Here is a 12,048-nt window from a genome sequence, read left to right as displayed (position 1 = left end):
GCCCAGGCAGACCGGGTGCTCTCACATGCCCTGCCTGTGGGCCACGCGCGCCTCCCGGGAATCTGCCCCCAAAGCAGGATGGGCAGGTTTTACCAAGCAGGTGCGGAGACCGGCTGGGCCCAACTGTGGGCCTCCCGTGACAGGCGCTGTTGCCTCTGGCCTGAGGGCTGCCGGGTGCCCAAGTGGGCACAGCTGCCAGTTGTAGACCCAGACACCAGCTCTCTGTGTCCCCCAGGGCTCCTCAGAGGGAGGTGTGGAGAAGGTCTGCTTCAGACCTTCCTTTCTTCAGGGCGCCCCGCCCCACCTCCAATAGAAACTCCCCAGAGGGGTTTCTGGCCCTCAGGGTCCCTCCTGGATGGAGCCATTCCTGGCCGGGGTGGGGCTTGTTTTCTTTCTCTGGGAGCTGCCTGCCTCTTTGCTTCTTTCGGTGGCGTCTGCCCCTCACCAGTGGTCCTGGCGCCTTCCTCTTCTGGCTGTCTCACCACAGGACTGCAGGTGGTCTCGGGAATCACCCTGGTAGCTTGGGGGCAGCCTCTGGACTGAGGGAAGCGGGCCTGGACGCTGACCCTGCCAGCATTCTGGACAGCTGCTCCCTGGTCTTCACCCCAGAGGCTGTCCCCCATTTCACAGACAGCACCTCCCTTTGAGCAGAAGGTGGGGTCTGCTCTGCCCTTCCTGTGCTGAGTTTCCCCGCAGGGAGGCCACACCTCCCAGAGGGGTCCCGGATCTGCTCTCCTCACCTTGAGGAAGCAGGACTTTTGAAGCAGCCACTATCTTAGACCAGGGCCTCTAATCCCTTTCACTGTTAATCCTGAAAGGGCTGCTTGGGAGAGGAGTCGCTCCCCTACGAGCCAGGAACTCTGTGCCCCTTTAGTCTTGGAGGACAGTACGGCACTTGTCAGGAGCTCAGCCTGTGGCCCCTCATTCTGCCCCAGGCCCTCTGGGGCACCTGACAACTGCCTCTCCCTATTCTGTTTGCCCAGCTGGAGGCAGGAGAGGCTGAGTGACTGTCTGTCTCTAGGCCCTCTCCCCAGATGGGAGGCCACATTCCTGCCGCCCTCACAGGCTGACGTACCCCACAGGAGGGGCCACCCAGACCAGACCTCTGCCCCCGCCCAGCCTGATCGGTCGCCATCACTGGAGGTCTGGGAGCCACTGTCCCCTGTCCCTCCTTTTTGCCTTTTTCTTTTATTTCATTATTATTACTGGTTTTTGCCTCCAGGGTTATTGTTGGGTCTCAGTGCTGGTACTACAAATCCACTCCTCTCAGTGGCTGTTTCTTCCATTCTTTTACTGGATAGGACAGAGAGAAATTAAGAGTGGAGGGGAGACAGAGGGGAAAGAAAGGCAGACACCTGCGGACCTGCTTCACCGCCTGTGAAGTGAACTCACTGCAGGTGGGGAGCCGGGGGCTCGAACCGGGATCTTTGCGCCCGTCCTTGTGCTTCACACTATGTGTACTTAATCCGGTGTGCTACCGCCCTGCCCCTTTTTTCCTTTTTTACAAGACAACTTTAAGGGTTCCTTTCTGCCCACGTGCCTGTCCCCTCCCTGGGCCTTGATTGCCTCCTCTGAAGCACAGAGTGCCTGGACTTCACACAACTCTTTCAACAGAATGTGAGGTCTGGCCAGCCTGGATCTGTCCTGCTCTGTGGGACAGAGTAAGTCCTTGACCCCAGGCCTGTGGGGGAGGGCAGAGTCCACAGGAGTTCTGGAGCTGTGCTTGCTAGGAAAGTGACACAGCCAGACTCCACGGGGACGTGATCAGGCTGGGAGGGGAGACTGTAATCTCTGCGCTCGGCACTCCTCTCAGCCCGCCCGCCCGCCCGTGTCAGGTATGTGCCCACACGGCCAGCAGTGCCTCAGCCTGCGGCTCCCAGGGCGGGTGCGGGAGCGGTTCATCTGGTAGCGCCCAGTGATTCTGACGGGCTTCTCCTTACTGTGCAGCCCTGATCATGGGCTTGGTTTACACGCCGTCTCTCCGAGAAACAGGCGCATCTTTGTCTGCTCCAGCGGCCAGTGTCCAGTGTGTACAGGGAAAAGGTGTTCTTAGCCCTGCCCAGTTCAGCAGTTAGTTTTGTGGCTGCCTGAGGCCCCCGGGAGACTTTCTGCAAGATGAAGGGCTTAGGCCAGGTGGCTGCTCCCAGCTCTTTTCCTTCCCCCAGAGAGCAGAGGCCCTACCCTCACTCCCTAACTGCCGTGTGGCCGCACAAATTACTGAAACTGCAGGCTTCCCGGCCATTGCTTGGAAGAGACGCAGCATGCTCTGGTAGCGTTTATTTCTTGCTGATCAGAGAGGCTCATTATGTGTTTGGTTGAGTTTTTTAAACAGTATAACAACTTATTTCATTATAATTACGGCTGGGTGGACAGCCTGCTTTAACTGACAGAGTTTGCAGGAAGAAGTAATAAGGGGCCTTTGGTGGCAGAAGACTGGTCTCTGGGGCTGTTTTATGTGGCTGTGGGGCCGGTGGCACCCCCACTGTGACACTCGAAGGCTCAGGCAGAGGGACCCTCACATTCTCTTTAGCCCCTTCAGAGCTCAGAGTGGGGAAAGAGTAGAAGCTTCTCTCCAACGGCCTGTCTGCTCAAGCAAGGAAGTGGGGAAGTGTAGCCCGCCAGCCCCTCACCAGGACGTGGAGGGACTTGTCCCGTAACCCGTGAGCTTACACTGTGGTCTCCAGAGCGCAGGGGGTGGAAGCCTTCCGCATGACGCAGGCCGGGCCTGCGCCTGTCCTCGCGGGGCTTCTGCCAGCATGGCACCTTGCCCACTGTCGCACCTCTCACTGCACACGAACTGTGTCCTAGTTGACAGGAATTCATTCTTTTTTTTTTTTAATCTGAGAGTTCATTTCTTATTTTTGTCTCCTGTTTGTCTGCCTTTGTTTTTGTTTTGTTTGTTTGTTTTTTCAGTATTTATTTTGTTAAGGTAGAAACGAGAGAGGAAGGGGAAATGGGAAGAGAGAAAGAGATATTCACCACTTCTGAAGCTCTTCCCCTGTAGGTGGGGGCTGAGGGCTTGAACTTGGGTTCCTGTACATTTTGTATATGGTGATAGGTGAGAATCCATTCATTTCCTGGCTGGCTGGATATGACCTCTTCTACTTATAGAAACCTGCCTCTTAAGAAGTAGATGCTTGGGCATGGAAGGAGTGGAGGGTGTCTCCTGCCAGCCCGCCTCAGTGTGTCAGGCAGAAGGAAGGAAGAGAACGGAACGGCACCTGCCGTGCGCCAGGCGACCGCATACATACGATCGACACTCTGAGCCATGGGAGAGTCTGTCGTCACCACTGTACCAGTGAGGGGCCTGAGATTCAGCATTGCCCAGTCGCTGGCTGTGGGTAGCAGAGAGTAAATGGCAAAGAAAGAAAGAGAACCCTCTTTAAAGAGTTGCTTTGGAGAAGTCCCAGTGTGTGCGTGCGTGTGTGCGTGCATGTGTGTATAAAATCTCTTTTAGGGAGTCAGCCGGTAGCACAGTGGGTTAAGCCACATAGCGCAAAGCACAAGGGCCGGCGTGAGGATCCTGGTTCGAGCCCCCGGCTCCCCACCTGCAGGGGAGTCTCTTCACAGGCGGTGAAGCAGGTCTGCAGGTGTCTGTCTGTCTCTCCCCCCCCTCTGTCTTCCCCTCCTCTCTCCATTTCTCTCTGTCCTAGCCAACAACGACAACAATAACAATAATAACTACAACAATAAAACAACAAGGGCAACAAAAGGGAATAAATAAATAAATACTTTTTAATCTCTTTTAGAGAGAGGGAGAGAGACATGAGCACTGCCCCACTGCTCCTGAAGTGTCCCCGTGCATCGTGCTCCTCTATGGTGGGGACGGGCTGCGAGCCAGGCCTTCTCATGGTGAGGCGTGTGCTGTACCGGGTGGGCTCTCTCGCTTCCCACTTGCTCCTCTATGGTGGGGACGGGCTGCGAGCCAGGCCTTCTCATGGTGAGGCGTGTGCTGTACCGGGTGGGCTCTCTCGCTTCCCACTTGCTTTGCCTTTCATTCTTTTTTCCATCCATCCTTTCTTTCTTAAGACTGATGCGTTTATTAGTGATGGAGAAAGTAGGGGCAAACCTGAGCATCGCCGTGCTATGTTTGATTCTGAGAACTGAACCTGGGACCTTATGCTCGAGGGGGCGCTGCTCAAGCCGCCATGCCACCTGTGTGTCCTTCAGTGACTGGGAACGCCTCAGTCAGGCCGAGCGGGCTCTTGGCTCGCTGTCCGGCTGCCCGAGGCCCTCGTAAATGCAGTGGGAGGAGAGCTGCGTGGCCATCCTTGCGCCGACCCCTTTAGATCTCCCCTCACTGGAGGCTTTGGGTTCTCTTCCTCCGGCTACGCGGGAGAGAAGGGGAAGGCAGAGTTTGACTTTCCCTTAGACTTTTGACTTTTTTCCAGTCAAAACCTGGAGAAGGCCTCAGCTCTGGGAGCACAGGGCGGCCGCGCCCCACGGGCGCAGTGCTGTGCAGTGCTCACATTTGTAGGCAGCGTTTGGGACTCTTCCTAGAGAGACGGCCGGGGAGCCGAACCCCACGGGCTGGGGGAAGGGTCCTAGTGCCGCTTCATTTCTGGCACTCTGGTCACCAAGGAGCTCGCCAGGTGACCACAGGCCGAGAGCCAGAGGCCCCTGAGCAGGTGCCGCACCCCTCGGTGCCAGCACTCGGAGGGCATAGCCGAAAGCCCGGTCCGCGCAGGCTCCGATTCTGGGGCAGCTTTTCAGACGTGCCTGGTTTCCAGCCTCCTGCCCTGTAAAGCAGTGACAGTCCTTTCACTGCAGGCTGGTGCTCAGGACTCCAGCAGGGTGCGTCCTCCAGTGCCCAGAGCATGGCTGGCATTCAAGTCGCAGAGCAGGCAGCAGTAACGACGGCTGCTGTTAGGCTCCGGCCGCAGACGTATGAGTCTGCCCTGGCAACTTTTTTTCCGCCAGGGTTATCACTGGGGCGCGACAGGCACACTGCTTCTGGTGGCCATGTTCTCCTTTTTAATTTATTGTTCTTTTCCTTTATTTGATGGGACAAAAAGAAATTGAAACAAGAGAGGGAGATAGATGTGTATAGAAGACATTTGCAGTACTTTCTTCGCTGCTCACGAAGGTTTCCCCTGCAGGCAGGGAGTGGGGGCTCAAACCTGGGTCCTTGTGCATGATAGTGTGTGCGCCCTGCGAGGTACGCACCACCACCGCCCCGCCAACTTCTGCAGTGGCCACTTGTGTCCCACGACAGAAATCCTTGGGGCCCCCAGCCCTCTCTTGGCCATCACCTTCCTGCCCTTTGGCGATAACTACAGTGGCCAGTTTTGACGTGCCCTTCAGGGCCACTCCCTGACACAGATGTGTGCGTTGTGGTGGCTCTCCAGCCAGGTGTGCGTCCCAGCGGGCCTGCGTGGCTGCCTCCAGCGTGCCTGCACTTGTTCTGTCCCCGCCCCACTCCTGGGCCCGTCCAAGGTTACTCCTGCAAACAAAAGCAGGATACTGGCAATGGAAAGGAGGACGTGTCCTGTGCTCCCGTGGCCCGCGGCACACATACCATTTGGAGCGCGTCACGGGGCCCAGGCTCTAGTTCATGTACATCCTGTAAGAAAAGGGCAGGTAGGGGGGTCGGGCGGTAGCGCAGCGGGTTAAGCGCATGTGGCGCAAAGTGCAAGGACTGGTGGCTTAAGGATCCTGGTTCGAGGCCTGGCTCCCTACCTGCAGGGGAGTCGCTTCACAAGCGGTGAAGCAGGTCTGCAGGTGTCTGTCTTTCTCTCCCCCTCTGTCTTCCCCTCCTCTCTCCATTTCTCTCTGTCCTATCCAACAACGACGACAACAATAATAATAACTACAACAATAAAACAAGGGCAACAAAAGGGAATAAATAAATAAATAGGGCAGGCAGAAGAGCTGGGCCCAGAGGCAGGGAGCCACTGGTCCAGTGCTCTCAGCTCGATCTGGCTCTCGCCACACCCACCACCTGGGAAACAGTTGCTGACTTGCCCTCCTGAGCCCTTTGCCAGGTGCTGAGTCCATGAGAGTAAGCAGGACAGCGGCGTCCTGTCCCCAGGGGCTCGCCGCTCTAATGAGGGAAGACGGCGTGTACCCAGGAACTTGCGGTCACCAGGCTCCTCCGTCACCCTGAGCCACACTCAGGCCTCACGAGGCCCTTCCGGGAAAGGGTGGTGATGGGATATCGTTTCACAAGCTTCACAAGCGGGAAGTGAGGCAGTTGGCCTAGGATCATGTACGTGGTACATGAGGGTGCAGAGGTTTGAATCGTTCACAGAATCAAGGGACCTGGGCTTAGTCTAATCCCCTCACTTTACAGGCAGAGAAAGAGCCCAGAGAGGCAGGCAGAGGGCACGTAGCTCCGCCGCGTGTAACTACACCCAGCGCTCCCCGCCCCCGTGCAGACTCCCACGTCCACAAGGAGCGGAGCGGCGGCTGCGTTCTCAGAGCAGGTCTCCCCTCCGCCTGTAAGTCTTGATCCCCACTGCGCCCTCTGGACACATGTGGAGGTGGAGAGGCTTCTTTGCGTATCTGCCTTTCAGATCTGCAGTGCTAGGCCTGTTGCTGTGATGACTTGCGTTGCCCCTCCCTGTTTGCAGTTGGCTACCTGCCACACTTTGCCAACAAGGAAACACGGCTGAGAGAAATCGTCCAAAACTACCAGCTAGTCACCGAGTGAAAGTGGCCGGTGACATGTGAGCCACCACCATCACCTCTCTTCTTAATATTAGAGCAGTACTTACTGAGCGCCTACTGAGTCAGGCCTTTGATATGGTCGATCTCTAATGTATGTTACCGGGTTGTTGGAAAAGTCATAACACACTTGTGCATAGAAAACAAGCAAACGGGAGTCGGGCGGTAGCGCAGTGGGATAAGTGCAGGTGGCACAAAACGCAAGGACCGGCATAAGGATCCTGATTCACGCTTCCAGGAGTCTCTTCACAGGCGGTGAAGCAGGTCTGCAGGTGTCTGTCTTTCTCTCCCCCTCTCTGCCTTCTCCTCCTCTCTCCATTTCTCTCTGTCCTATCCAACAACAGTGACATCAATAACAATAATAACTACAACAACAACAACAAGGACAACAAAAGGAAATAAACAAATTTTTTTTAAAAGAAAAACAGAAATCCATGTCAGCCACTCAGCTCCTTGTCCCTCTGGTCCTGATGTCCCTTTGTCCTTCCCCCCGCCCCCCCCCCCCGTTTCTCCCTCCTTTTGTCTGCCTTTTTCCTTCCCTGCCACTCAGCAGTTATGTCTTCCTGGATAGCCTCACTTCTCCGACCCAGTAAAGTGGAATATGAAGCGGTGGAAATTTCATGTGTGTTTGTTTGTTTTTCTTTTTTTATATTTATTTATTCCCTTTTGTTGCCCTTGTTGCTTTTTATTATTGTAGTTATTATTGTTGTTATTGATGTCACTGTTGTTGGATAGGACAGAGAGAAATGGAGAGAGGAAGTGAATCAGAGAGGAGGAGAGAAAGACAGACACCTACAGACCTGCTTCACCGCCTGTGAAGCGACTCCTCTACAGGTGAGGAGCCGGGGGCTCGAACCGGGATCCTTATGCCGGTCCTTGAGCTTTGCACCACGTGCGCTTAACCTGCTGCGCTACCACCCGGCCCCCAATCTACTAATTTTTTAAATATTTTTTTGAAATATTTATTCCCTTTTGTTGCCCTTGTTGTTTTACTGTTGTAGTTATTGTTGTTGTTAATGTCATCATTGTTGGATAGGACAGAGAGAAATGGAGAGAGGAGGGGAAGACAGAGAGGAGAGAAGGACACCTGCAGACCTGCTTCACCGCCTGTGAAGTTACCCCTACAGGTGGGAAGCTGGGGGCTCGAACCGGGATCCTTGCGCCGGTCCTTGTGCTTTGCGCCACCTGTGCTTAACCTGCTGCGCTACCGGCCGACTCCCGCACTCTACTAATTTTTGCTGAACTGTTGAAAAGTAAACTGTTGGGCTTTGGCCTCCGATCAGAGAGCCAGGAGGGTTTCTGCTTTTGCCTTTCAGGTGTTCAGAATGCCTGGAACCCCTCACCAACTGGTACTATGAGAAAGATGGCAAGCTCTACTGCCATAAAGACTACTGGCGGAAGTTTGGGGAATTCTGCCACGGCTGCTCTCTGCTGATGACAGGTCCCGTCATGGTGAGTGAGTCCCTGCACCTTGCCCACCAGGGTCTGGGCAGCGCCTTCACGTTCCTGGGACCGTTTACCTTCTGATCTTCCCAGTGACCAGGGCCCCCCCTTTAGTCAGTCACTTAGCAGATGTTCCCTGAGCACCTGTCAAATGCCAGCTAAAGACCCTCCCTTCAAGACTCAGCAGTCCTGTACTGAGAGTGGGCAGGCAGGCCGGGTTGAGCCAGAATGGGATAGTGGGATAGTGGCCTCACACGAAAGAGTTCAGGCTGACAGCTGTGTTTGGGCTGGACTGGCAGAGAGAGGCTTTACTACCTGCTCTCCAAGGTGTTGTAAGCTTGCTCAAGCAACCTTGTATTGGAGGAACTCTGAGCCTTTCCAGCAGGAAGTGATTCCTTCTGGGGGTCCCGTCTCAAAGCCGAGACCAAAACAATATTTTTACAGTCCCGAAAATGACCGCAAGGGACCAGACTGGCACTTTGGGAGCTGTGGGACAGAGAGTGAACAGGCTGGTGACAGTTGGGGCCTCGAGGTCCTGCTCAGAGGTTGTCCACCCATCCTGGCCGCATTCCAGCAACAGTAAATGCTCGTGACCTCCTTCTCGCCCTCTGACCCTGACCCTCCCTCCCCCAATGGCTCCCAGGTGGCCGGGGAGTTCAAGTACCACCCAGAGTGCTTTGCCTGCGTGAGCTGCAGGGTGATCATTGAGGACGGAGATGCATATGCCCTGGTGCAGCACGCCTCCCTCTACTGGTGAGACGGGGCCTTGCACCCAGCTGGGGGAGGTTGGAGGGCTGGAGGGGCAGGAAGCCCCCTAGGGTATGAGAGTGATGGGTCCCTCTCACTGCAGTGCTTTTGGCCTTCTCTGAAGCCAGGGTTGGGGGGGGGGTGGCCTGGGGCATCCTTCCTCTGTGAGGGAAGACGGAGTACCCGCACTGTTCATGCCGAGGGGCCTGCTGGGGTCAAACAGGCCATCGTTGTGGGTTCTGTGCCCCCTGCAGCATTCTCACTTTCTGTTCTGTGGGGACCTCAGCTTCTTTCTGAGCTTGGGGCTGCAGTCAGGTGGGGCTTCGGCATCTGAGCCGGCTTTGTTCTCTCCCCAGTGGGAGGTGCCACAATGAGGTGGTGCTGGCACCCATGTTTGAGAAGCTGTCCACGGAATCTGCTCAGCACCAGCTGCCTTATTCTGTCACACTCATCTCCATGCCAGCCACCTCTGAGGGCAAGCGGGGCTTCTCCGTGTCTGTGGAGAGTGCCTGCTCCAGCTACGCCACTACCGTGCAGGTGAAAGAGTGAGTATCCAGCCTGCGGGAGGCAGAGCCACGTGCCGAGATCAGGACGCAAAGGCTAAGGCCCCAGGCTCCCACATCTGCTGGAGTGTACCTCATAAAGTGAATAAATGGGAGTCGGGCGGTAGCGCAGCAGGTTAAGCGCAGGTGGTGCAAAGCGCAAGGACCGGCATAAGGATCCCGGTTCGAGCCCCCGGCTCCCCGCCTGCAGGGGAGTCGCTTCACAGGTGGTGAAGCAGGTCTGCAGGTGTCTGTCTTTCTCTCCCCTCTCTGTCTTCCCCTCCTCTCTCTATTTCTCTCTGTCCTATCCAACAACAACGACACCAACAATAATAACAGCAATAAAAACAAGGGCAACAAAAAAAGAAATAAATAAACATTAAAATAAATAAATAAAATGAATAAACAAATGTTTAAGAGTCTTTCGAGCCAGAGATTCTTGAGCAGAGCCCATGGAGGGCCTTGAGGGAGTTCTGAGTTCCAGAGTTTTATTTATTTGTTTATTTCTTAGTTTCTTTTTCTTTTTAATTTTTATTTAAATTAAAATTGAGAGGGAGAGAGACAGAGACACACCTGCAGCCCTGCTTCACCACTTGTGAAGTTTTCCCCTGTAGGTGGGGACCAGGGGCTTGAACCCAGGACCTTGTGCACTGTAGTGTGTGCACTGTAGTGTGTGCACTTGAGCACGTGCGCCACCGCTGGCCTGAATTCCCGAGCTTTCTGCAGTGCCACCTCGCTGTCTCCTGGAGCTCGCTGTGCACAGCCACACCTGGGCCTCAGCACAGCCTGTGCTGCCCAGGCAGCCTCCAGCAGACCGCAGACCAGTGCATCTCCTGACTGCTTCTGGGAGTTAATTTGCTTGGGCGTGTACAGCAGTTTGCTTGTCATTGGCCCTCCCTGCCAGTTTCTTTCAGGAACTTAGTCTTTTTTTTTTTTTAGTTGGTTTTTTCATTTTATTTATTTATTTATTTATTATCTTTATTTGCTGGATAGAGACAGAAATTGAGAGGGAAGGGGATGATAGAGAGGGAGAGAGACGGAGAGACACCTGCAGCCCTGCTTCACCACTTGTGAAGCTTTCCTCCTGCAGGTGGGGGCCAGGGGCTCAAACCTGGGTCCTTGTGCACCGTAACACGTGTGCTCAACCAGGTGCGCCGCCACCCGGCCCCTAGGAACTTCGTCTCGCTCAGGACAGCATGCCCAGGGCCTGGAGGAGGACACACATTATTGTGTGCTGGTCGAGTGAATGGATGGAAAGAGCAAGAGAAAATAGGTTTCCTGGTCAGAAAGAGACAAGGCCCAGAGGATCCCAGGCCCAGAGGAGAAATATCTGGTGGTGCACAAGCTGAACCGTGCGTGCTGGCGACACTCTGCCGCTTCACCAGATGAGGAGGGAAGGGCTTGTGCTCAGGCCCGAGCTGGGAGTCTGTAACTGTGTCTGGCATGGCTCTCCTGGAGGAGCCAGAGAGGAGGCCGAGGCAAGTCACGGAAGAGCTTAGGCAGCAAGGTGACGTGACCGGCTCAGTGTCACAGAAGGGTCTCAGGTGTGGAGGCCGGGTGGGCAGGGCCGGCTAGATGCAGAGATGGACTAGCTGGGAGCCTAGATCCATGTGAGCCGGTACTGACTGTGGTGTGAGAAAAGGCAGTCCTCTGGGGCCATGGGGCGGGCAGAGAGCTACAGGGTGAAACTTGGCTTGAGCCAAAGGTGCTCCGCCCACTTTGATGATGGGGGGGCGGGCAGGCGAGAAAGGTCTTGCGGGACCCAGGCAGCCTCTCCCATGAAAGTGGAGTCGGCAGGGCTCATCCTTGGAGGCCTTCACCTTGCCGCAACTCTTGTCTGGCCCAGGGTCAACCGAATGCACATCAGTCCCAATAACCGGAATGCCATCCACCCTGGGGACCGGATCCTGGAGATCAATGGGACCCCCGTCCGGACCCTCCGCATAGAGGAGGTAAGTAAGCTCTGTCTGCAGCCCGTTATGTGAAGTGGGACGGACCACGGAGATCTGCTAACCCACCTGTGCTTTGGTCACGTGGCCTGGCTTGAGCAGCTTGTGGGACCAGCCTCGCCCTGCCGTTGACCACAGGTAGAGGATGCCATCAGCCAGACGAGCCAGGCGCTTCAGGTCCTGATTGAGCACGACCCTGTCTCCCAGCACCTGGACCAGCTGCAGCTGGACGCACGGCTCTCTCCTCACGTACAGAATGCTGGGCACTCCCCCACCCTCAGCACCCTGGACACCAAAGAGAATCTGGAAGGGACACTGAAGAGACGCTCACTGAGGTACTGCTTCCTACCCTGACTCTGCTCTGTCCCCTGCCTCTCCCTCAGTGGGGCAGCACTGGCTTCCAGAGCCCAGCAGATAGGAGGGAACAGCCGGCAAGGGTCCGCTAAGGATTGTGCTGACCAAGCATCCCTGTGCGGGTCACAGTCCATAACCAGGGCTTGTGTGAGATCCGACTCAGCTGATCCCGGCAGCTGTCTGCCAGGACTCCTTAGGAACCAGAGAGTCAGACTCTGTCCATCAACTCCTGAGACGGACTGAAAGCAGCATAGCCACACGCTGAAGTGAAGGCCACAGGGTCCAAGGGGGAGCATGTGGCTCAGGCTGGAGTCAGGACACAGCTAGGACCCGTGGTGATGAATGCA

General features: G+C 55.7%; 1 protein-coding gene across 5 annotated transcripts in view; it reads left to right on the top strand.

Annotated features, from left to right (window-relative positions):
• Positions 1 to 12,048, top strand: part of LIMK2 (LIM domain kinase 2) — a 75,286-nt gene that overhangs the window by 45,610 nt on the left and 17,628 nt on the right. For 3 of the 5 annotated variants that reach the window (XM_060192729.1, XM_007529250.3, XM_007529251.3), the window contains 5 exons: positions 7,983 to 8,118; positions 8,753 to 8,862; positions 9,213 to 9,401; positions 11,245 to 11,350; positions 11,486 to 11,682. In XM_060192729.1, the coding sequence (XP_060048712.1) occupies positions 8,101 to 8,118; positions 8,753 to 8,862; positions 9,213 to 9,401; positions 11,245 to 11,350; positions 11,486 to 11,682 (620 nt within the window). In that variant the 5' untranslated portion in view covers positions 7,983 to 8,100. Of the gene's footprint in view, positions 1 to 6,421; positions 6,441 to 6,649; positions 6,669 to 7,982; positions 8,119 to 8,752; positions 8,863 to 9,212; positions 9,402 to 11,244; positions 11,351 to 11,485; positions 11,683 to 12,048 lie in introns of those variants that run through there. The other 2 variants (XM_060192728.1, XM_016190909.2) reach the window with 2 other exon arrangements.

The sequence above is a fragment of the Erinaceus europaeus genome, chromosome 6 (genome assembly GCF_950295315.1).
Source record: "Erinaceus europaeus chromosome 6, mEriEur2.1, whole genome shotgun sequence".
Taxonomy (NCBI): domain Eukaryota; kingdom Metazoa; phylum Chordata; class Mammalia; order Eulipotyphla; family Erinaceidae; genus Erinaceus; species Erinaceus europaeus.
Note: the sequence above shows the minus strand (reverse complement) of the source record. Positions and strands in the feature narration are given on the sequence as shown.